This window comes from Varanus komodoensis, unplaced genomic scaffold, assembly GCF_004798865.1.
Source record: "Varanus komodoensis strain SLA01 unplaced genomic scaffold, ASM479886v1 scaffold298, whole genome shotgun sequence".
Taxonomy (NCBI): Eukaryota; Metazoa; Chordata; class Lepidosauria; order Squamata; family Varanidae; genus Varanus; species Varanus komodoensis.
This window is the reverse complement of record NW_025335756.1, coordinates 11,551-36,837: the sequence shown is the minus strand read 5'-3', so window position 1 is coordinate 36,837 and position 25,287 is coordinate 11,551. Positions and strand designations below refer to the sequence as shown.

The following is a 25,287-nucleotide window of genomic DNA, read 5'->3' as shown; positions in this document are numbered from 1 at the left end:
CACTCTGAATAGCACAAAAGGAAAAGGGATGGAGAAGGAAGAAGGAAGAAAGCAAAGCCAGACATCGGTGCTTGTGGTTGTGATTAATCTAGGAGGAGTTCGACAAGGCTGCATACTGTCACCCTGCCTATTTAACTTCTATGCAGAGCACATCATGAGAAAGGCGGGGCTAGATGAATCACCAGTTGGAATTAAGATTGCCTGGAGAAATATCAACATCCTCAGATATGCCGATGATACCACTCTCATGGCAGAAAGTGAAGAAGAACTCAAGAGCCTCTTGATGTGGGTGAAGGAGGAGAGCGCAAAAATTGGCTTGAAACTCAACATTAAGAAAACTAAGATCATACTGTTTTGTAAAGTCTCAACAGATTTCCGTTTAAGTGTTCACTGAAACAGCCACAAGTATAAAATTCAATTGTTAATGTATAAATCACAGTGTAAAAAGACTGTGCTGAAATGTGCATAATCTTGAGCCCTTGAGGAAAAGAGTAGAACAGGTGATTAATTATTATTTTTTCTTGTTTCAGATTTAACACGTAGTGTAGAAGAAATTAAACTCAAGTTCCAGGAATCAACCGCTGAGATGAACCACTATAAAGAACTATTCATGTAAGATCCTTAATTTTCTTCACATCAAGTATAGGTCTTTCCACCGAATTTCTTTATAATTATATGTTATAAGAACAATATAAAGAGTGAATACTTTAATAACATTATTAAATATACACTGAAGATTGAGAAAATAGCTTAGATTTTTTAGGATTTATAAAACATGGAATATATATAAATATATTACAAAATTAAATATTTTACCTCTATGCTGGTCTTCTGAAGTCACATGACCTGGAGTAGGGATGCATGACAGCAGCTGGAATAGAAACTCAAAGCAAATCATTAAGGGGTTCCCTGCTGTAGAGAATGCTGTTTATTAGTCAGACATCCAGATCTCATGGAGGGTGGGGAGAGCCCTCAGATCTATCTTTATAGATTTCATATGTCAGCATTCAGCAATTTTACCACCAGATTTTGGCCAGATATACCACCAGATTTTGGGCATGCTTCTTAAATTGGAATGGGCTCAGATTAAATGCCTCCAATAGGAAAGAGCACATTTCTCCAGTTGTGGTTTGTTGTTATGTGTTATCAAGTTATCTCTGACTTACGGTGACCCTTTGTGTGAATACCGTCCAAAATGTTCTGACCTTGACAGCTGTGTTCAGCTCTTGTAAACTGAAGACTGTAGCTCCCTTTGTGTAATTAATCCATCTCATAGTTGGTTTTCCCTGTCTTCTTCTGCCTTCAGCTTTCCCTAACATTGCTGTCTTCTCCAGTGAGTCTAGGCTTAAAATAATGTGCCTGAAGTTTGATGGACTCAGTTTCATTATTTTTGCTTCCAGGGCAAGTTCTGGCTTGATTTGATCTAGGACCCACTTGTTTGTCTTTCTGTCAGTCCAGAACATTCACAAAGCTTTCCTCCAGCTCCATGTTTTGAATGCATCAATTTTCTTCCTGTCATCTTTCTTCATTGTCGAGAAATCATAAATAGTTATTATGGTATGTCTGCATGCGGTTGTGTTTTCTGTGGCAACAATGAGCTCAAGAGAAAGAATAGGAGAGCAGATGAGGATGAAGTGGAGGTGTTGGCAACTGTGAAAGACTAGAAACACAAAACCTTCCTGCTCCCTCAGCGTGGTGAAGTTTTTGGTGACATCTGAAGTAGATGTGACAGTAGCAGTCATGTCTGTTTAACTGTAAAATATATGTGTGAAAAGCTGATTTTGAAGTAAAGGTACACGCAGGTGAGAAGATCTGCAGTCTTCTCCATTAAGATTTATTTCTCTGCAACTCCAGCTCGCTCACCCGCTTCCCCCGCCCCCGCCATGCATATGTGTTTCTCAGCCAGAGTCAATTGTGATACCCAAGCTGAAGTGGAAAAAAATGCCTGGAGAGATGAGGCTTCTGGGAGGTACATGGCAGCAGAAGTAGGGAGAGATTATGTGCATGCTTCCTATAGTTTGAAAATAGGAACACCAACACTTCCTCTTGTATGTCTTATATGTGGTTTGGAGCAGTTCCTTTACTCAGTCCAATTACATAATTCAAGTACAGGCCAAATCCTGGGGAGAAGAGGATGATAAGCACAAGGCACTGGCCCTCACTGAGTCTGGACACAGCATATATGCTACTTCAGTACATCACACAGGTACTGCTTTTTAAAAATAAAAGGTATGCAATAATCTCACAAGAGGATGCTCAGAATGAAGTACATAGACCTCCTTCCCACTTGCATTTTATCCTTATATTATTCTGGGCAGCGAAAAGAAGATTGAATAGAGCAGTGAAGTATTGATTCTTTGCTTCTCTCACTTCCCCCAGATATAAATGCATGTAGGCATACCAAAATTTCATTTAACCCACTAGGAGCTTTTCACTATCCACACTCAAGCCATTTCCTGTTTTATTTCATCGCTCTCATATTTGGAGTATACTACAGAGTGATATGAGTTCTGCTACAGAGTGCATGTTTGGAGTGATTGTGTCAACCACCTGGTACTCCAGAAGTTGAACAGGGAGCAACATGATCTCTGTATTCCAGAAGTTGACTAGGAATTGACAGGACCTCCACCCAAATCAGCTAGAACCCCTTGCAAGAGCTCTTTGGAAAGCCTTCTGGATCCATCAGCCTCTAGGGGAGGACAATTTTAATAGGTCCCCTGCCCTGGCAAAGGAGAAAGCATTAGTCAAAATCTCATTTGATCATGACAAGGGAACTGTTTCAAAGTCTCCCACCTTAGTCTGAGAAATATCTGCTTACCAAAATCATCCAGCAAATTTTGTGGCCAAGTGGGAATGTGAAGCTGGATCTCCTAGCCCAGCTTTCTAAATATTGCAAATACTGTTAGTATCCTGCAAAATACAGTGTAGAAAGAACACGCAAAACAATGGCATAGCAGGACCCAGGACAAAAGCTCCATTGTGTTTCAGCATCTGAGTCCAAAATTTTCCAGTGTTGGAGAGATAAAGAACAGCTGCACACAGCCCACCCCTCCTCCAAAGCATTCCATCCAGCAGAATATAATATCCAGCAATTGTACAACATGAACACAAGAGCCGCAAAGAAAACAGGAAATCCTGCAAAGTCAGAGGCTGAGTAGGGCTGGCAAAGGGGGCAGAGAGGCTCAAATGCTAACTGGAAAATAACTACACAAACGTAAAGACAAGGCAACGCTCATAAATATTGAATAAAAGATGCTTGTGTGTTGAGTATGGTTTGAGAGTGTGTTGCTATTGGAGCATGGGTTATCTTGTTGTCTGAACTCATCTGAGATAACAATCCCTGGTGACCAACCCCAAAAATTAGTTCTCTGCATAGGTTGCTTGTAGTTACAAAGCCAAGGGTTGTTAGCCCAGCTGTGTTCAGATGACACACTAACCCATGGTTCAACAACACTGCACACTCAACCCTTGTGTGTGGGTTACTATGTTCTCTACACCCAGTCACCAAAAATGCTATCACAAAGCTTGTGTGGAGAAAGCATTGTGTCAGCATGACCACCTGGCTGACTCAGATTGCACATAAACTGTTGGTGTGGAAGAAGCCTAGTCCTTGTGGTGCATAAAGAAGGCTGAGCATGGGAAAAGGATCTAGTCAGTATCCAATAGATATTAATGGAGGAGTTACAAGGGTAGGTAGTGAACATACAGTCCCAGCTTTGATCAGAATGGGTTAAAGCAGAAAATCCATAGGATTCCATAAAAAGAATCCTATGGGATCAGACCATATGGTCTATCTAGTCTAGTATCTGTCTGTATTGTACTTAGTACAGTAAGTGGTGGTTGACTCTAGTCTTGGGTTGTTTGTAGTCTCACATCCTGCTATAAGGGCTTTTCAGCTCATGCAAAGTCAAGGGACTCTCCAGAGTATATTTCAAGAAGAACAAGGGACTGGTACCAGAGGCAGAAATTGGCCACCAACTTCCCCATCAACAGGCTTTGTTGCATGTGCTCAAGCTCCAGGGGAGCTTAGAAAGCTGCCTTTTACTGAATGTGACCATTGGTCTATCCAGATGAACACTATCCACGCTAACTGTCCAGCAGCTCTCCAAGTCTTCAGACAAGGGATTGCCCCAGACTTACCTGCAGTTACGAGAACTTGACTGTGAGTTTTTACATGCTAGGCATGCATTTTACCACTGAAGTATGGTTTTGACACACTGTAGATCTCATCCAGGATTTGAAACATTTATTCTCAACAATGTTTCTTTTTTCTGTTTTATTATAAGAGGTGAACTTTTGTCCATGACAAATGCAGGAGTAAGGTTCCTTTTATATTTGTATTGTTTGTGGCAGGCTTAAGGTTGAAAAAACATTTACGTTTAGATATAGCATTCTTACACTGTGATCTCATAGGACAACAATCATGCTTTCCGTAGAATTTCCTCAGAGCAAGTGTGTATGAGAGAGAGAGAGAGAGAGAGAGAGAGAGAGAGAGAGAGAGAGAGAGAGCGCAAACATACATTTACTTTATAGACACACAGAATTTTCTTTATGACATGTACATTGTAATTTTATATCAGAACTACAAAATACACTGTTGCTAAGCATTCTAAATATTTTAACAGTAATGTAAATGAAAAACACAGTGAATACTTGTACATAAAAATATATTAATGAGTTTCCACATATACTTTTTAGATATTTATATACTAGCTCTAATTTAGAAAAATAATGTATCCTGTTACTGCTTAAATATAAATATTGCATTATTATTGGGTGAAGTAATACTAAACTGATGAGAAATGTCTCTGAGTTTCCAGCTCTAGCGTCATTTGAATTGTTCCACTGCTTGCCTGTTTTTATTTCTGCTTTACTGAAAAAACAGCACTATAAATTCAATATTTTCTGGTTGCTACAGTAAATGATCACATATTAGCTTTAAATTACACTGAAAACATAATTGCCTTAAGTTTAAATGTCACTCACTTGTAACACATATCTGCCAACTTCTGGAAACTTACTCTAAATAGAATCTCAAGAACTAGGCAATGGACAGGCCCATCATTTTTAATATCCAATATTTAAACTGCAGGGCCCTATTAAATACATTCTAAATGCTAAATAATTTGTGAAATATGTGACCCAGTGTAGTGTAATGTAGTGATTCAGAGTACAGGACCAGGACTCAGAAGATCTGGGTTTGAGTCTTCACTCAGCCATGAAACTGAGTGGGTGACTTGGGCCAGTCACTGGCTCTTAGCCTAACCTATCTCACAGGTTGCTGCTCTTGTGAGTATAAAATGGAGATGGTGAAAACCTTGTAAATTGCCTTGGGTTCCTTACAAGAGGAAGAAGGTGGAATATAAATGCAATGTAATGATAAAGATAAAGATAAAGATAGGGACAGTTCTTTTGGAGTTCCAATTAAAGACACAACTAAAAATTTGAACTGATAAATCTTCTAACCTGAATACTGAAGTACCTGTCCAAGCAACAATGCTGAAAGGAACTCTGCAGTTGTTCCATGATACACAGTGAATGGGTTTGTAAGATATGACAACCCATTGTGAGTTGCTAGCTATGTCGGGTTGTTCTGTCATAAAGTTCCACACTAGTTTTTCCAGGCTGGCATTATGTATGGCAACAAGAAACCCCAACAACCATTGAGTCTTGAGGAAGGCACATTGTCCAAACAGCTGGCAGGGACAGTTGTAATCTCTTGGGATATGTTTGAAGAATGAAGATCTTTAATTTACCAGCCCAATGGGAAATGTTGAGAGATGCACTTGTCCATACATGCTTTATCTCTCGCTCTCCCTTTTCTTGTGACTCATTTTCTGTTCAAGCATGACCTTCAATACAGTTCTGCAGAATAATGTACTATTTCACTACAGCAAATGTCACATTCTACATGCACACAAATGATTAGGGTTGGTGCTCCCCTCTGTTTATATATCCTATCTCTGGTACCCATATGTGCCCATTCGGGAAATGCCAGTTTTAGGAATGTATGGGACAAGCAAGAATATTAATCACCATGGGAAATAGATAGCAACAAGTTTTCTGAAATAATTCTTCTAAAAACAGCTTACAGAAATACGTTGATAGCGTTGAGTTTGCACAGGTTATCTGCCTCACTTGGGTAATAGAACGACCCAGTTCTGAAATGCAGCGAGCATTAAACTTCTCATTTCAATTTTGGCACTCAGACTAAGGTGCTTTTGGTATATAATTAGTGATATTCATCCTGAGTTAACATCTGTGATGTCTCTATTATATTTCATGGATTTACAGCTATAATCTTGAACATTTGAGTCACGTTACTAAAGAATATCTATAAATTTCAAAGGAATGCCTACTGGCAATGTTAACACGTAATGGTATTAAATCAAGACATCATTTTTACATGCCATATGTAACAACTATAAACCATACTTTGAACTAAATACTTGAATTCAACAGATACATAAATTGCTGTGACAGTCAGTTCTGGAAAGCATTGACTAGACAAATTTCAAAAGAAATTCTTTAGACTTTAAAGGTTGTCCTGCATTTCTCAAGAAAATGTGTTTACGTTCATGCAGCAGTTATTTGACAGTAATTAAGATAAATCATTGTGCAGTTGGCTAATTATTTTTGACATCTGAGATGAGAGAAAATAGAACAAATGGAAAGACATTTCGAAGCTATGCCTTTATATAAAAATAATAAACAATATATGATAATTGGCTACACATTTACACCAAAATATACCAGTGTAACACCAAAGAAATTAGTTTGAGAACTGCAGAGGCCAAATTGCATGTACAGTTGAATGACATTTTGCCCAACGGTGGTTTCTTTTCTTTTTAAGGGAAAAGCATCTAAGAAAGGCTGAAATCTTGGCTGAAGATTAGGGGATGAGACAATCTGCTTTAATGCTTTATTCCCAGGCTTTTTCCTACTTAAAATTGTTACCCGTGTCTGCTTTTTTCCTGTGGGTAAAAGGACCCAAAAACCTGTGAAAAATTATGGTTCAGGTGGGATGAGCTCAGCAAGGGCCAGGTGACGCAAAAAGCCCATAGGTTTCCACAGATAAAGCATGTATCACTATATTGCTGGCCCAAGATATTTTGCCACCTCCTGAGGCAGAGCGCATGTGGCATAACCTTACCTCCTGTAGTCTTGCACTACTTAACTGCTCCCTTCATCTGTTTCTATCCTCATGGTATTACCTGAACCACATAGTCCTGTTTTGGTTTCATTAGCTAGTTTGTCATTAGTACTTTGCATGCATTCAGCACATTAAGAAACTACTGGGCTTTCTCTTTCTTCCTAATTGCCATGTTTTCTTCCAATCTTCCAGCAAAAGGAAGTATTTAATAACCTCCTTGGGGTGCAAATCTGTGACTGCAAAATGCTATCTGGATGGCTGCAGAAAAGGCCAAAGTTCCAGTGTTGGAGTGCCTTTGCTCCATCCTTTGCACTCTAGCTGCAGCTCTGAGGACAGAAGACTGGCCTTAGAACAGCCTTGGATGGTACTTGGGGATACAGGGAGAAGTTCTGCTGGAAGACACCTAGTGGGCCTCCAGCCTCACGAGCAGAGGCAAAACAGGCAGTGTTGGACATTTCAGTGTTTTGCAGGATCAGAAAAGTGTGGTGGCAGTCTTTGCCTCCACACATCTTCCTTCCTTCCTTAATAAAATAGCTGTAATCCTCTGAGTCCTGTGGGCCATGGACAGCCACATTGGATTGTGCTGTTACTCTGCATAGTCATCCTTATACCAACTTCCAGCCTTTTGCTTGATGTATCTGCAGAAAATCAACATTAACAATTGGAATTTGAAAGAAAAATATTGCAAGTTAATGCAGCACTCCTGCAGTAAGCTTAGAGGGTTTACAGACTAGGGTTTTGACTCAGTAAGGAGAAAAATTAAGCTGTGGATTAGTGAAACAATCGATTAGTGTGTGAATGTAGAAGCCTCACACGTTTGTAAAAATTATGAGATTTCTTGTGTCCTCATATAGTGACTTTCTCTTTCTGGTTGAGAGGATTAATCATTCAGCCCTCATTCTGCCTCACCTGTCAGAAAGCATATCCATTCTGATTATGGATCTTGTGACATGGAGTCAAATGATTCATTATTCTGAGCCATCCTGATTTAAATCAGTTCAGACAAATAGGAGATTCTTTATCCCACCCGCACACTTCCCCATATATGTTTAGGAAAGACCAAGCTTTTCAGAGAACACAGTCTTTCAAAAGGAATGCCTCTTAAAAATCAAGAAAAATTGTGACCATTGGGATTCTATAGCATTCTCAGTGCAACATTTGCCAGCTGCTTTACACAGTTTTAGTTCTGTTTCACATTCCTTACCACTTCCTATCATTCATTTCTGAATATTGCTTTCTTTATTTGTTTATTCAGAAATTTATAGTAATGTTATGCATTATGTAGAGCAGCTTTTGACAATTAAAATATCTCAGCTGTTATAATTACAATACAAACAGTATAAAACAGAGACAGGTTTAGCAGATCAAAGGCCACATTCATCACCTAAAACAGCATATTTCCAGCAAGCCAATAGTCAGCCAGAAAAATAAACTTCACTGATCAGTGGAAACAAAGAGAAAACCAGCCACACCTCATGAGATAAAGTGTTCCACAAATCAGATGCAGCCACCATAAAGGTCCTTTTTCCTTTCCCCCACCGACCATCTTGCACCTTAGGCATGGCACAGAAAAGGGCCTACCTAACAGATCTGGGGAATTAGGAAGTTTTTTATGGGAGGGGGCTTTCCCTGAGGTATATCCAGTGTTGACTCCAAATTGTTGAGCATCCTTGAGGAAGATACCTCTCCCAATAAACCTGCCTAGCCACGATAATGCTTGTGTTCCACCACCGCCTGTTTCTTACGATGGCTCTTGCTTGCTCATACTGCACCTCCTCACCACCACCACTGTTACCTGGTCTACAGTGAGAGGCAGGTGACAAGAAGGTTGCCTGGCTTGGGTGCGGTCCCCCTGCCATGCTCAGCTATTCCTGATGTCAGCCCTGGATGTACCATTCCAAAGCCTGCATTCCACTTCCTTTGTGTACTGTTGTACAGGAGAAAGTTGTCTAATTGAAAGGCTATCCAGCAACTTTGACTTAAAGAACCGTAAGGGATGGTTTGAAGTTGCTGTAGACTGAGCAGATTCAGCAGATGACTATAGATAGTACTAACAGCTGGCTGAACAGTTATACGAGTCACCTGTTTTCCCCACTACAGGGAAAAGTAGTGTATTTCTATTACAGCAATTCTTTCTGCATATGCACTAGCATATGCAAATATTACATTAAAATTTGTCATATTTTCCTTTGGAAATGTGTGCATGGTCACCCTGTTTGTGTTTCTGTGCAAATATGCTTGAGCCAAAAGAATGTCCAGCTGAGGCACAGTCACAAAAAAAGAGTTTCTGCTATCATATATACATCTCCTTATTTGTTTTCTATCCTTAATACTGTTTCTTAATTTTTGGATGTAGAACAGGGGTTGTTGTCCGTATGACAAGGAATTACAGTGTGGTAGTTGCATAAACTGGGAGTTGGGTGAGGAGAGATGCTGACTTGATTACAGACATGGCAATTGTAATCATAGTCATGTCTACTCTGAAGCAAGCCTCATTAAATTTGATGATACTTGCTGGGTACCCTCCAAATGTTAGGGATGCTGGGAGTTATAGTCCAAACCTCTGGAGGGCAAGAGTTTGGGGAAGGCTGGTACACTTTAATAATTGCTTATCTTAAGCTAAAGAGGAAATATGATCCTGTACTAAAGTGACAGGAGCTTGATCCTGCAAGCCAAGAGCCTAGCAGTGCGATGTAGGAAACTCTGAATCAGCAAAGCTACTTTCATTATAAAGAATCTCATGGCAAAACTTTAACAATTACACCCTTCAACAAACATGTAGTAGGTCACTCAGTTGTAATCTCTGTTGCTCAGAGTAATGGGGAGGGGTGAAATGATTCCCACAGTCAACTTTCTTGGAAAATCAAACAGACTTCAGGGGAAATACTTTAATCTGCACCCACACAAAGGTCAGTGCCAACTGTGTACTCTGTGTTGAATCCAGTTTTAACATATCTACAAAATCGGTGTATGTTTAAGATCCGTGAAAGTCCGCACATGTAGGTGTCTTGACATCAGAGACCCCAGCTTTGGATATCTATACTGCATAGATCTAGGCATAGGAGAGTCATAAGTTCAGGGTCCAAGTTCAGGACCCCCGGGGTCCATGTCATGAAAATCACATAAACCACTGTCCACAGGGAGACATAGCCCAAAATAAACATTGCAGACTTTGCAGATTCGTTGCAAAGTGTCAAGAGGAACAAAAGGTCCCAAGAGGTAGAGAGCATCCTGAAAGCTTTTTTAGGTACCAGCAGTGATGGATCCAAACACAAAGATGCACACCAAGAAGACAGGATGATCCTAGCCACAGCTGCAAGCTAAACACATGTATTTCAAGGAGGGACTGGCTACAGTAGCCTTCCAACTGAACAACTAAATGATAGAAGTTTTAGCCTATCACAGGACCTGTTTTTGAGTGTAGATATTTCCTGTCGACTCTTCAGGGGTCAGGCTGAATGACACCTCTGCTAGTTCCCACTCGTGCTAGGTTCCCAGAGAGGCTGACAGATCCTATGTCTGAGAAAACCAAAAACTGCCTTATGGCCTTTCTTTTTAGGGTTTGACATTCCACAGGGTTTTGAAGGCCTAAATCATTCCAGACAACTCCTGATCACATTCTAAGTAAAGCTGACAGGCCCAGTGAAACACTGAGACTGGGTCCCAGCATTAGGTGTACATTCTGATTTGTTTTTCTACAAGCTAAGCAGAAACACTGTAAAAGAACATTAATAAGCTACAAATGAAGACCACTGCTCAAAAAATGTTCTGTTACTTTTAAAAGAGAGTGGGATTTATAATTCAAAATTTTGTATTCTAGAAAGAAGTCAAAAGAAGTTGAAGTTCATCAAGATAAACTCCAAAAACTGGCTTCTGAAATGAGAAGATCTGAATCTTGGTATGAGTCACAATTGGTTACAATTGTATGCAAAGACAAATATAAATGTTGTTGTGCAGTGTGCAGTATCTTCTAGTTGTGTTGCATTTTGTTTATTATTTTTTGCATTTATATCCTGATGCAATAACAAACTACGATGAATAACCCACAGTTCACAATCCTACAGCAAACCATGGGTCCTCTTCCTGGATTGTTAGCACAGCTGGTGCCAGCTGACACAGTAAATCACTTTTCAGCAACAACCCATGCCCAACCCATACACATTCCTTGACTATAGGTTATTGTGTTGTTTAAGTCTATCATCACCTCCTGTTGGTTGTGTTGCACTTCCAATGAGCATGTGACAATGATGTACTAAACTCTGTAGTTCCAAGTCTCATTTCTGATATGTTTCATTCATCTGCACACTGGTTTACTACATAAACATTCTTTGCATAATTTACTGTAAAGACTCTGTAAAAATACATCTTTCTGTATACTTGCTAAATGTTTCAGTTAGGACATTTTGGTCTTTTTTTAACTTTTAGGTTTACTCATTCTCTGACAGAGCAAAAACAATCTTTGCTTGCCTGCCAACAAGCATGCCGACGTTTACAGGAAGAAGTGATTGAGAAAGAAAGGAAAGAAGAGGATCTTAAAAAACAAACCAGGCATTTAGAGAGGGAACTGGAAACAATTAAGTGCCTTCTCAAGCAGCAAGAGGAAGAAGTGGTAATGCTTAAGCAAGAAAGGTAATCAGAAATGACTTGCCACATTTGGCATTACAAGATGGGATGTTCTGCCCAGATTTTCTTTCTGAGAATATCATCAAACTAAAAGTCCCCCTTCAGATTGATTCTTTGCAGTTCTCGACTCTATAATTATAGAGCACAGTATAGCTTTGCACTAAAACAATATGTTAATAAGAAGAAATAGAATATTTTTAAGTATAAGCATGAATTTGTTTTGTTAGACGTAGTTTACTGAACTCAGTGAGGTTTGTTCCTTAATGTCATTAGGCTTGCAGTCTGAACTGTATAGGGAAAGAATGGCCCCAATCCAAAGGAAGTTAATAAAGCTTAATTAAAATTAATGTGAGGAATTGGCTACAATTAACAAATCCCATTTGCTTTCAGTGAGACTCAAGCACAGCTGATTGTCTCTGAATTGGAACACACACCTTGGTATAGTATTTAAAATACTGAAAATTCTTCACATGTATTATCTTGGTAGGTCTGCAATGTCTGGTGAAGTGGGGCAGAGGACAATAATGGCTTCTGCCTGCCCCTCAGCTGCAGTCTTTGTGGAGGAAGGACTCACATCCTACAAACAGATACCACTGGGAAGAAAGGTCTTACAAGTGGGAAGCCTTCCCCATGCCTCCCAGAGACATATGCCTATAAAAATATGGTCCCACATAACTTCAGTTGCTAATTACCACGCTCCATCTCATATACCTAATCACCACAGGCAAACCTGAAAGATTGTTCAATATTTCTGTCCCCATATCAATGATGTGAGTTCAGGTCTACTGTGGGATTTTATATGAGTTTAAGGCTAACATGAGATTTCTTAGTTCACATCTGTTGCACTGTATCAGTTCTCAGCTATGGTACATCTTTTTCTGTTGTCACCGTTAGTTACACACTGCAATTACTTTCTGTTTTTAACCAAAAAAGTATCGATGATAAAATGGTTCTGTGTACATTTTTCTGAACATGCTGTCATATGAGGGAAGTTTGCTGGACCTTTCTGGTAAGTAGTATATCTTTAAATAATGTGTGCAAACAAATGGCACAACTGAAACCAGTAAGCACAGTGCTGTCATTTATACAGCAGATGTTTCCAGTTTCTCAATACTGCGAGCTAAAAACAGTCATTAAAAGTATTCAGGTAACATCTCATTTGTACAGAATTATAGTGTTGTGGGTGCTTTTTAAAGTGTCAGTTCTTAAATGATTCCTCCAGGCAACAGGATAAGGCTAGGCATGTGAATGTGATGGAGATGTGCAGAGATGTTCCAAACATGCTAGTGAATAGGGAAGTTGTGTGAAAGCTTCAGGTACACACTGAAGCTGACAGTGCACAAGCTTCTTCTGCATCCCACACTTTTTTCCAAGGATCCTAGACTGGAGGATTGGCTTCGGAAGCTGACTGGAGTTTTCCTGAATGCAGGAAATAAATGGGTGCAGGTACAATGCAGTGCATCCAGAAAATGTTAGCTCTCTTAAAACCTTAAGGCACAGTCCTGAGAGACTTTCCAGAGATGAAGGTCAGCTCCACCTACAAAGCAGCTAGATGGCTGATACTGGCTATTTTACTGCTATGCTTTGAAGTAGGTGGGAAGGAAACCGAGGCACAGAAAGAATACCTCATACCTGGTCCCTTTTCTCACCTCCCTAGAATGCCAGTTAAATTCCTTCTCTGAGGTCACATTTGTGATCTTAGGAAAGCAGTTGGCACACTTCTTTCTGTACTGACTGTGATGTAGCAGGAGCACATTCTGAGTGTGGAGTCCTAGATCTGATGTTGGAGCTGTTTTCTGTTATTGATGCTAGGACTCTCCAAAATCCTATGGCCTTCTAGATGCTGTCTAAGGGACATTAGGTTGTTCTGCCTGTCCTTGAAATCAGTGTTAAGTATGAAATTGTCCATCCATGTTCATTTTCCTACTTCTCAATATATATTCTTCTTATGTTAATGTCTACAGTGGTGGCGGGAATGCAGCTAATCTATATAATTTAATTTAATTATAAATTAAATTGTAATTAAAATCTATGCATTGTTGTGCTTACATATATCGCCTATTAAACAGGGAGTGCTTCAGCATCCATTGGCAGTGAAAGAAATGTGCTTTCATAGTCTTTAATGGGTTCCAGATAGGTATCCAAAGGCTCTTTAATCCAAACACTCCTATAATTTATTAGGGTTTTCAGATTATGTCCCTGTTAAATTATATTGCAAATTTATTTATTTCAGGAACCCCAGTAATACCACATTTCTGCTCAATAAGGGTGAGGGGATTCTTAGTCTAGTTTACATTAGGAGGAGGTCAGCATTTAGACCAAGATAAAATATTGGGAAATGTGTGAAAAGCTTGTCCTCTATTTTTTAATTGTTTTTAATTGAAAAGAAACTCCAAAGACAGAGAACAGATTAAAAAAAAAAACTGTACTTGAGGAGTTAACTCTTCTCCTGGGCCTTTTTCCTAATCTAAATTGGGGACTACATTTGACCCGCAGTATAAATGTCTTTGTGAGAGGGGATCTGTAGCAACTTTCAGGGACAGAGTATTTAGGATAATTGTGTAGAAAAAAGGATCAAGCACAATCCCAGGATCCCAGTCACTCCCCTGTTCCTGCCACACACTCTGTCACTGTAACTTGGAACATCTAGTCACCTTGGACCATCTAGTCACCTAGTGGTAGATGCAAAAGAGATCCAGCAAGTAACAGATGTGACAGTCCTTGGTGACAGGCAAGCATGATTTTAGCAGCTTGTTCAGGGGTGGCTGCAGTATGCTATTCATTGAAGACTTCAGGAAAATTAGTCCCACTTGATTCACTCCATTTAGGAACAGTCACAAAGCTGCCTTGTTGGACCCTTTCAGGTAGATTAGTTTCATGTAAATCCTATCTTGAGGTGATGAAAAATGTTAGTACATGCAAGTTAGTACAGCGGAAATGAAGACAGAGGTTTGAATTAATAGACTCTTGTTCCATTAAGAGCTTTGTGGTACCGGGGGACTTAGTGATTACAGAAGAAACTACACTTGCTAAATATCTCCTCCATGACATGCTCCATTAGGAACTGGCACACAGAAAACCAAGGATATATCTAGTTTTCCTGTGTATGTGTGTGTGTGAAGGTAAAAAGTTCTTGATTAAATACAGGACTATTTTTTTTCTGAGGAAACCTTGTATAAATTATGATTTAATTGAATAAAGCTTCTCTGCTTGGAACTGAAACATTAGGATTATTCATTTCCCTCATGCAGTTATTTTTCCCATCTTAGAACTTTTGCCTCTAATAAGAGTTATTTAACAGGAATAAACAGAAATGGATTACAGTGTTGATGCCAGCATCTATATCACATCCCAGCAACTTCAGCTAGGGACTGTGGTTCATGCATAGCCCTTGAGGTGAGCGGGTACTTCCCTGTTTCCCTCAGCATTGGAAAGATGATCAGTCCTTCTTGCATGAAGCTGTTTATACACACTGGAATTCTGCAGAGCATTTTTGGGCATCCTTTCAAACAATGAGATTTCAATTAGACCAAGTGTTCTCAAATTTGCCAGCTTCCTTTAAGTCAAAGAATATTTCCTCCAAAGTGGCACACCAGAAAACTCTGCAGATGACAGAATGATCCCAGTTCTAAGTGTGGATGAGAACAGATATATTTCATTCTTCCCAGGTTGAAAGCTGCAGCTGAAAGAGATAGGGTGGGATAGAAATCAGATCAGTTTACTTGCTTTGAACTTTTTAGTACTAGGCATGTTAGTACTGACTTGACCTCTTTGCCTAGAGAGGACAATGAATGAGAAACAGTGAGGACATCAGAACTGAATTATGTGCACTGTATCTTACTATGGTAGATTGAGTGTTATAATGTGGATTATATTTCATGGGCATTGTGTGACAAAAGTAGATGCTTTTTACACAGCTGGAAGTTCCTGAACATTCTTGGAATGGGAATGGATTGTATTGGGATTTCCTTTGGTAGATTGACCAAATAAAATGATGTACTCTAGCCCATAGTCTTTGTGGTCTAGAATGAACATACCATCCCATGTTGTTATTTAAGCCAGTGCCATAGACAACTACTACTTCTTATCATCATCATCATCATCATCATCAAAAGCCTTTATGTATCCTATTATACAAAAATCTCAGGACGGCTTACAATATTTAAAAGAACACTTAAAACAACAATTTCTAATAAATAAGAGATCAGAGCTAAGGGTGCTCTTTCCCTTGCTAGTACTAAGTGCTAACAAGGGAAACCCAACCCACTAGTTCTAGCATGGGAAAGCCCTGTGTCTATGCGTGTGTGGGTGTGTGTTTGAATGTGTGAGAGTATGAGTAAGGTTGTGTGCATATCTGCAGCCTCTGGCATCCCAGGGTACACCTGTTGCAGCCTTCAAAGTCAAAATGCTTGTGCACCCCTAACGTACACAGGTTTTAGCTGTTAGAGACTAACAGGACTGCTGAACAGTGCAGTAGAATAAAACAAAATTTAACAGACACCACATGTATTGCAACTGAATGGAAAGATGGAGCCAGATCTCATAACCTACAGCTGTTTTCATACTCGCGTTGCATACAATATTCTTGAATATTTGTCCTGTTTAGGGAGGCTATGCTGACTTCTCATCAGAGCAGAACAGAGCAGCTGCAGGAAACATTAAGGCAAAAGGTGCTGAATGAAAAGAACTGGCAAGAAAAGGTAATACTGGATTTCCAATCATCACCATGTTTATCTGTTTTCCTTAACTTCAGTCAGTTATCAAGCAGATATCCCTGACACTCATTTTCCAACAGCTTCTGTTCTCCTGGAAGCTACTTCATCCAAAGTTAAGTTTCCTACACAGAAAAATACCATTTGTTTGTTTGTTTATTTATTATGTATTAATTATTCTGCTATATGGCTCTGTAGTGCCCTTAGAGTAGCATACAAACAAGAAGCATTTCATAAAAGCAAGTAAAATCAGGATGGCATTTTAAAAAACAGCAGTATAAAATAATAAAATTGCTCTTTATTAACAGTAAAAGTACCATCATCTCAGGAAACCATGTTTAACTAAAATAATGCAGCATTGCACTGAACAATGGCAGCAGAGTATTGTTCTGCTGCCATTTTGTGTGCTTATCAGAACACCTTGGCTGTAAGACTACATTTCATCTCATAAACTAGGAATAGTTGGAAATTTCCCAGCAAAGCCTTCTGTTGAAACGGACAAAGGAGTGTCCACACCCTCTTTTCTAACCTTCCCCAGCATGGTGCTCTCCAGGTGTTTGGGACTTCAGCTTCCATCAGCCCTAGCCAGCCCGATCAATGTTTCTTCAGTTCCAACTGCTGTGTCTCTCCCTCTGTTTCCCTTGTAGCTGAAGCAATCTGAGTGCTCTCCCTGCTCATTTTTATGGGACAGCCTTCCTAGCTAACTATTGAAGTGCCGTTGGATGTACTCCCTTGATGAAACATCATTCTGAGAGAGCTCTTAGTTCATTTCTTTTGTTCCTTCCACAGCAGCTTTTGAAGGTACTTTGCTATCTGGACTTTGACCCAGGGTACTCACCCTGTCCTTTGGGGGAGTATAATATGTGGTAGGTTTTAGGCCAGTTTTACTAGATAGTAATAACCACTCCTCCAGCAGCACAGAAAAAGAGTTACAATGGAAAATGGTTTCCCTAGCAGTTTCTAAGTCAAATTCCCTTCTGTCATTTGTGTTCCAAACAGATTCCCAGAAAAAAGAGTAGTCCTCAAGCATGTAGAGAGACAAGCGAGTGTATGTGGTAGCAGTTATTCCCCAAAGCCTTCTGAACTAGAAATGTCTTCTAAATTCTGAAACTGAGCACAGAGAAACTAAGAAAATCTATTGGTATATTTTTTCTCATTTTTCTGGACAATGAAATGGGCAGTTCATAGCAAAGGCTTTCCTCTGCATGAAGTTTAACTATACCTGTCTACAGTATATGAATGTAAGCAAGAAGCAGGTGCTTTCCTATCCAATTAAATATGCTGTTAATATAATCCATAGTTTCAAGGATCAAAATGACTCCCCCTAGTTTATCCTAGTGCATGGATTAGGTTCAAATAAGACACCTGCAAACTAGGGGTGATGGAAGCCTCTTAAGTCATGTGGAAATATTGAAGTCATGGCTCAGACCATGAATACCCAGACTGAGTTATTCCAAATGTCTAGTAATTATTTATTTAGCAATTATTTAGACAAAGCACAAAATAGATGATGGTACATGTGAATGATTTTGAGCCCATTTACAACCTATTTAAGAACTTATAAGGCCAGTTCATGGCAATCATGGCAATACTTACACATGGCTACATTTCTAATTATACCTATCTACTTAGGTCCAGGTGAGTGTGTGTAGGATTGCATCTGAATGGAAATACAATCTTTTGAACATTTGTCATGGTGGAAAGCCTGCTATAAGTCTTTCTACTTTCAAGCAATAAAAAAGAAACCTCACAAAAGAGACCTAACATTTGCTGTTTCTAATACAATGCAATTGTTTGGTGCATATTCATGCATGCTTCATTTCTGTCACTTATCACTAATGACTTCCAGTTGAATGGGTAAACTGATTCAACTGAAACCTACTACCCTGGTTCACACAACATGACAACCTAACGTGGGTAACTAGCCATGATGTGTACTGGTTTTGCCTGACCTATATCTTATCTCCAGGGTGGCTTATCTGACAACAAATGGCTTGTTTATTTATTTATTATTTATTTATTACAGGCATTTATATCCCATCCTTCCACCAAGCACTCAGGGTGGCTTACAAAATATTAAATCACAATATAAAACCTCAATTATTAAAACAATATAAAACAGCACATCATGAACTTGAGAAAAAGGAGGAAAATAATAGAAAATGCAACTGTGAAAAGAGAAAAAAGAAAAAAATCCTAAAACATCTAAAGCCCTTGATTATTAAAATAATGGTTGAATAAAAAGGTATTTACCTGGCTCTGGGAGGAATATAACGTTGGTGCCAGGCGGACCTCTCTGGGGAGCACATTCCAGGGGTTGATTGACCCCCAGGGAGTTGTATTGTCTAAAACCGGGGGGCCAATTTTATCATCCCTGTATTCCTGCCACACTTCTTAATCTCCTTTGTTCCACCACCAGTGACGATCCCTCCACTGATGCCCAAGGGGCACCTTACACTGGGAATCACTGGTGTGACACCTTTTAATTTTTTTCACCCAGAAAATTGTGCAGTTGGGTTATTTATTCATAGGAATGTTTTTGTCCATCCTTCTCAAGCACACTTGGGGCTGTCCTGTATATGGAGTCTTGCCTGGTCAATTTCCTTGTCTGTCTCAGCTGACACACAGAGCAGCAAATTGGAGTAGGGAACAGACTGGCAAGGTGAGACTGCATTTAGGCTAAATGGCACACAGTTCCCTAGCTGTCAGTTAAAGAACATGTGCAAAGGGGAAACAATGGTGAAAGAAGGTACACCAAAGTGATGGGCAATTTCTCCAGCTTAGTAATGTTCTTCTCTGGATTTTAAGTGCTGAAATGACACTCCGCAGTGGCTTGTACCTTTTCAACCCTTCTCCACTTGCTCCAGAAAAGAGAATATTAGATTCTTCCCCAACCCACAATTTGCTGCTCCTTACTTACTGTCACTTACTGCTGCAACTACAGTGGTTCTTAGGCAGCTTTTTTCGTAAAAGTGCAGACAGGCAGCTGAATGGGACAGAGTGATGAGGACCCCCTCCCCAGGCAGGGATGTAAGAACTGGGGGTGCTGGTGGCAACATGGCGCATGCTATGTCCCATGTTGCCACCCCTAAGGGTTTTCTTTTTTAATGTCGAGATTATTTTTGCATAATCAGTGGAGGAGAAATCTGTACCAATTTAAGGATAGGGCCATAAATGGAGGGTAAGTTTGCACACTTGCAGAAATAGAACAGTTAACACATATGTGATGTGTGTATGCATATCAGCAGGCCTGGGAACAAAGGACTTTTTCCATAGGTGTGCTGCATGCATGACAAGCATATGCAACAGGAAGGAAGTCGCACTGTTGTAAACTGCCCAGAGAGCTTCAGCTATGGGACAGTATAGAAGGAAATAACAGCAATAACTGCAGGCATGCAAATTTACCTTCCATCTGCTTCCCAGCCCTTAAATTGGCACAGTTTTCTCAATTTCTTCCTAGCCATTAAGTGTGTTTATTTTTCACAATTCAAAATATGTGCGCAAATATTCCTAATGGTTTAAATAGCTAGCAAGGGAACCATAGTAACTACCGCAGTTTGTGTTCTGAAACCAAGTTGTGAAACATGGAGGAGTTAATAGCTCTGCTTTCTCGAGTAACTAAAGAGTTAGGCTCACTGGGATACCAGCTGGAGGACCTAGGCAGGAGGAGGCAAAGATCAAGCCACAGTGAGCCTGATCATTTGTTGGGCACACTGTGTAGCTGATTCACAGAGCGACTTCGCGTGAAGTGCGAACATGACAACTGTGTCTGTAGGGATGTGAGTTCTGTTTATGGTGCTGGTTCATTAACATGTGCATGATTATTTAATGCTACATTTGTTCAGTTTACTAGAGCTGAGCAGGACTGTCAAGGACAGGAGATTTTGAAGCGCATTCATTCATAGGGTCACCAATAAGTCAGAAATGATTTGTTATGTAAATAACTTTACATAATAACAACAGCAACAACATTGTTCAAGAGATAAACAAGATTAGATGAACTAGCCCTGTATCAGAAGATGCCTGGAGAGAGGAATCTACAATCTTTAGCTTCCTTGAAGGGGTCTAGTTCCACCATTTTAAATAAGTTCAATTATGAAGCTTTGAAAACACTTGGCTCTAAAATGTTTGTAACTTTTCTCTCAGTATATACTATAATTTTTGACATAATTTTAGTCTTTTGTTAATAAATCAAGCTGCCTCAAACAACTTCCTTTCTCTTGTACAGAATATAATTTTAGCATGAGGTCAGTCTGTTTGCACAATCAGAATCGGTTGTTTGCTTGGCATTTAAAATGCATAATGAACTAATAGAAATAAGAGACAGCAGTTATGTATTTGCTAACGACTGTTAAAATGTGCTGAATGTCAAGTGTTCTGAGAATGCTCATCAGACCAAAGAGATGTTGCTGTCTTTTTCTTAGGTCATTGTGCCATTTCATAGGCATAACGTATTCTCTTTAAAAAAAAAAAAAAAGCACTCTTTCAATCCAAGTATTTGTTCAGTGGTGGTGGGCAGGGGAATTTTTTAAAAAATGGGCAGCACCATCCAGTGTGGCTGCCATAACCCTCCATCCTTGGAGGATTAGAGCATCCCAGCGATAGGAGTTCAGAGGGAAGAATTGCTTTGGCATCCATCCCACCCTCCAAAACATTTACAAGGCAGATTTTGGCCATCTAACTGTTTTACCCCTGCCTGTAAGGAGGAAGGGCTCAGGCACGGCTGGGATTCTTTGTATGCTGGTGAACCTGTGCTTCTCCCATCTCCTCCATGCTCTCCAGAGTGCCCTTCCCCAGCACTGGCTCTGAAGCCCCAGTTGCAGCGTTGAAGCTGCAGCTAATGAACTACATTGGATGTGAGGGTGGAGAGAGGGCATGTCAGATTTTCCTCTGGCCATCTTGACAGCATCTTGCCTTGATAGGATTACATGCTAAGTTGCTTAAAGTGGCATGGTGGCATTTGCTGCATTGGGTTACACAGACAGACAGACAAACATCATTTGTCGCTATGCAACTTGAACTAGATAATGGAGAAGTATCCTTCAGAATGCTCATAGTTATTATTAGTTACCCTGATTCCAGCCGTTATCTAAATGGAAATGTTTTCATCCTGAGAGTAGCTCTCAGTGATGTCAGTACTGTCAGTCAATATTTATTTTAGTACTTTGTGTCAAATACCTTCTTGACACTGCTTTGAAAATTCAGAGCTCCTTCTTGACCTGTCTACTCAACGCATAATAAACACCTGTGATACACTTCATTGCTTATGATGTATGCTTCTTTATTCATATGGAAATGATGCTGAGGGAGGAAAAGTTTAATTGCCCTGATTCAGTAGGAATAAGTGCACACGCCTATGGGGGCTGCACACACATTCCCCCAGGTGAAAAAACCTGACTCCATCCTTTCTGGAACTGATGACGAGCAACAGTAAGCACAATCTCTTAGAGGCAGCATGAGAAGAGCCTTCTTAGTTCAGATCAAAGGTCCATTTTGTCCAGCATTGTGTTTCCACAGTAGCCTACCAGAAATCTGAGGGAAGCCCACAGGGCAATAACACCCTCTTGCTCATGTTCCACAGAAACTGATATTCAGAGGCTTGCTGCCACCAATACTGGAGGTTAGACATAACTACCCTGGTTAGTAGCCACTGACAGCCTTATCCTCCATGAATTCGTGTAATCTACTTCTTGTCATAGTAAATTCCACAGTTCAGCTACATGCTGTAAGAAGTAAATATTTTGACTGTCCTGCATCTTCTACTCTTCAGCTTTATTGGGTTCTACTATTATGAGAGAGGAAGAAACATAGCCCCCATGTACTCCTCCACGACTCTATCTTGTTTCCCTACTTACTCAACTTTACTCACCTTTTAAAAAAATGAAATACTACAGCTGTTGAAATGTTTTTTTCATAGGTGGTAGCATGTTTTGCTTCATGTATTTCAAAATATTTGGGTCCTCTTCATTCTGCTGAGTGAGGCCCTAGGTCTCTGAACCAACATCCTGCCCAACATTATCACTGCTAGGGTGTTTTTGTAATATAAATTTTATTTATTAATACCCAAGTAGAAATAATCCTGACAGCAGACAGCAAATAACAAACTGCATATAATTTTCCAGAGAAATTTTCCTGTATTCAGGGCAAGCCAAATAATGTAGACACAAGCCAGCTAGCTAGGCATGTCCAGGGAAGAATAACTCTATCAGTCCCCAGCCATGGCTAATGTCAGAATCCTAATTTTAAGCTAATTCCATCCTGTTTCTATATTTTGCTATTTTCCCCACAAAGGTCTGCATGAAAATTGTACTTATTTTTGTGTATATTTCTCCCAATAGACACATTGCCATCCACTTTTCCTACTGTACTCATTATTGGCAAGCAATTTCTCCTAACGAAATGCACTTTTGTGCACATTTTCCCCATTATTCACAGTGTTTGTTCACATTTTTGATTACCAAACTGCACTACAACACTCAAATGTTAAAGTGTCTGTAGAAATGCATTCTGGTTCATGTGCAGATTTGGGATGTGCACATTTAGCACTTATTAGCACTTAATCTCTTATTAAAATACAAACTGGATTAAATTCTCCATAATTCCTAGTCCTGCCTACATTCCACTGAAAACAATGAAATGGGGCTTGCAATGAGACCAATGAATATAGGGAGACTTGTTTCTGAGTAATCATGAACATGATCTGTTTTCTGTATGAATCTTGAAAACTAGTCGCATATCAGGCATTTCTGAGTATCAGTGATTACCTGACAGAGCTATTCTATGTGGGGGTTTTTGGAAGGAATGCTCTGTTCCTGGAACACTCTGAACATCCAGTGCTCTGCCAGCAGACACCTGGCACAACAGAGGAAATGGCAGAAGTGATCTTTGCTCTCTGTCTTCCTTTATGGTTCTTTTCTCACTGGACACACTTTTGAGTGCATCTAATGGGATAGCAGAGATAGGAGCTGGGGGGCTTCAGGATGCTACAGATCACCTCCTTGCTCCTTCACTCTCACCCCAAGTCAGAGTTTCAACCTTGGGTGAGGAAGCTGCCACGTTTCTTTCTGTAATGCTGCACAGGCTAAGGGTAAACAATCCCTGTGTGGATTTCTGCTTCAGATGTCCTAGCAGCATCCACAGTTCTGGAGAGGGAATGCCAAAATATCCTGTGGTCCTTGGGACACTCTCCAGGGGCTATAGGTTTGCTCTCTTAATTTGTTATGATCAGCACTTAGAATCAAAACTGTACCTATGCATTCAATATTACTAAGATGATATTGGATGAACGTTATGCATTTATCTGTTTGGTATATTTTCTATTAATTAAGATTTTATATATAAGGGCTGGGCAGCATCTCTTTACTAACATCCCATTGTGTATGTTTGTATGTTCAATGAAACACAGCCTAAATGGAGCAGATACTTACTGATACCCAAAACTTTTGCCTTCCAGCTTGAAACTGACCGAGCAAAAGAACAAGCCCATCATAAGCAGGAGATTCTCAGACTCAAAGAAGAAGCCAAAATGGAATTAGAAATTGAAAAACAAAAACATGAGGAATTAATTGCAAAATATCAGAAAGATCAAGATGAGCTGCTACACATGAAGGTTTTAAGAAATGAAAATAAACTGCTTTGATTTTTTTTAATGAACAGGGAAAAAACACATTCTCTTCATGTCACCATGCAGGTCATATTATACAATGGGGTTATTAGACATGGTCAGAATTACCCAGCTTGCTTTTAGTTTTGGATGATTTAGAGCGGACGTTAATAAACAATCTCAGAAGTAACCATTCTTGGGCAGACAGTTTCAGGATGTTTCAGTCACAGCATGTTGCTCAAAAGGGACATGTTTATACAAACAGTTCTCTGAGGTTGTCATTTCTGAGTTGTTATTGTGTCTACAGAATTCCAGGGAGTTATAAGCATACAGCTTTAGTAATATCTTGGATCATTCACAGTATCAGTATTGTTCAGTGAGACTGAAAACTCCATCAATCAGAAGCAGCAGTCCTGCTTTTTTCCCTAACTTAGAGGAGAACTGAGTCAAAAGAAATAAGTCCTTGATGAACAGGATTGACAATTCAGACACAGAAGTGGCTGCAAATGTTGTTGTCCTAGGATAAGTGATCATGTAAACAGGTCCTTTCTCAGGTCATTCTCATACATCTAGACTATAGAATGCTGCCTTGGACTGAATCAGGCTATTGGTCTATCTAGCCTAACCCTAACCCAGTATTGCTGACATGGACTGGCAGCACCTGTCAGGCTTTTAGGTGGGAATTCTTCCACCTCCTTGCAAGGTTGCCAGGGATTGAACCTGGGACCTTCCGCATGTGAAGCATCTGCTATTCCACTGAACTACAGCCTCTCCTGTAAATTCTGATTCTTCTGCTTGGTCCCTGGGCAGTTGCATGTATGGGTTCTACATCTACACAGAGCTGCATGTGGAAGCTTTTAAAGCTAAGCTAGAGTTTTGGCAGGTGTCCTGCACTGCCCCTCCATGCTCAAACTTACTGTATGGTTACCATGTTCCTACTCAGTTCTGTTTGTCTGCCATAGTGTCAGTATTTCAAGAAATGTTGCTGCATCACTAGGACAAAACGTTAAAACATTTCCTCCTTTTAAACTTTAACACTTATACTCCTTTCTTCTTATATTGACCTCTCAGGATTTATTTTCTTTCCTCCACTTTTGTGCTCAGTGTACCTTTAGTATTTTACTGCCATTCTCTGAGGAATTAGCATTCTTTTGAGAACAAAACTGGAGAGAACAAATCAATTTCTATTCTTGAAT

At 39.8% G+C, this 25,287-nt stretch overlaps 1 protein-coding gene across 2 annotated transcripts in view; it reads left to right on the top strand.

The window, feature by feature from the left end:
• Positions 1-25,287, top strand: part of LEKR1 (leucine, glutamate and lysine rich 1) — a 64,078-nt gene that overhangs the window by 28,744 nt on the left and 10,047 nt on the right. The window contains exons 6-10 of one of the 2 annotated variants that reach the window (XM_044434696.1): positions 531-612; positions 10,974-11,051; positions 11,579-11,782; positions 16,383-16,476; positions 23,942-24,097. In XM_044434696.1, the coding sequence (XP_044290631.1) occupies positions 531-612; positions 10,974-11,051; positions 11,579-11,782; positions 16,383-16,476; positions 23,942-24,097 (614 nt within the window). The remainder of the gene's footprint in view (positions 1-530; positions 613-10,973; positions 11,052-11,578; positions 11,783-16,382; positions 16,477-23,941; positions 24,098-25,287) is intronic. The other variant, XM_044434697.1, reaches the window with a different exon arrangement.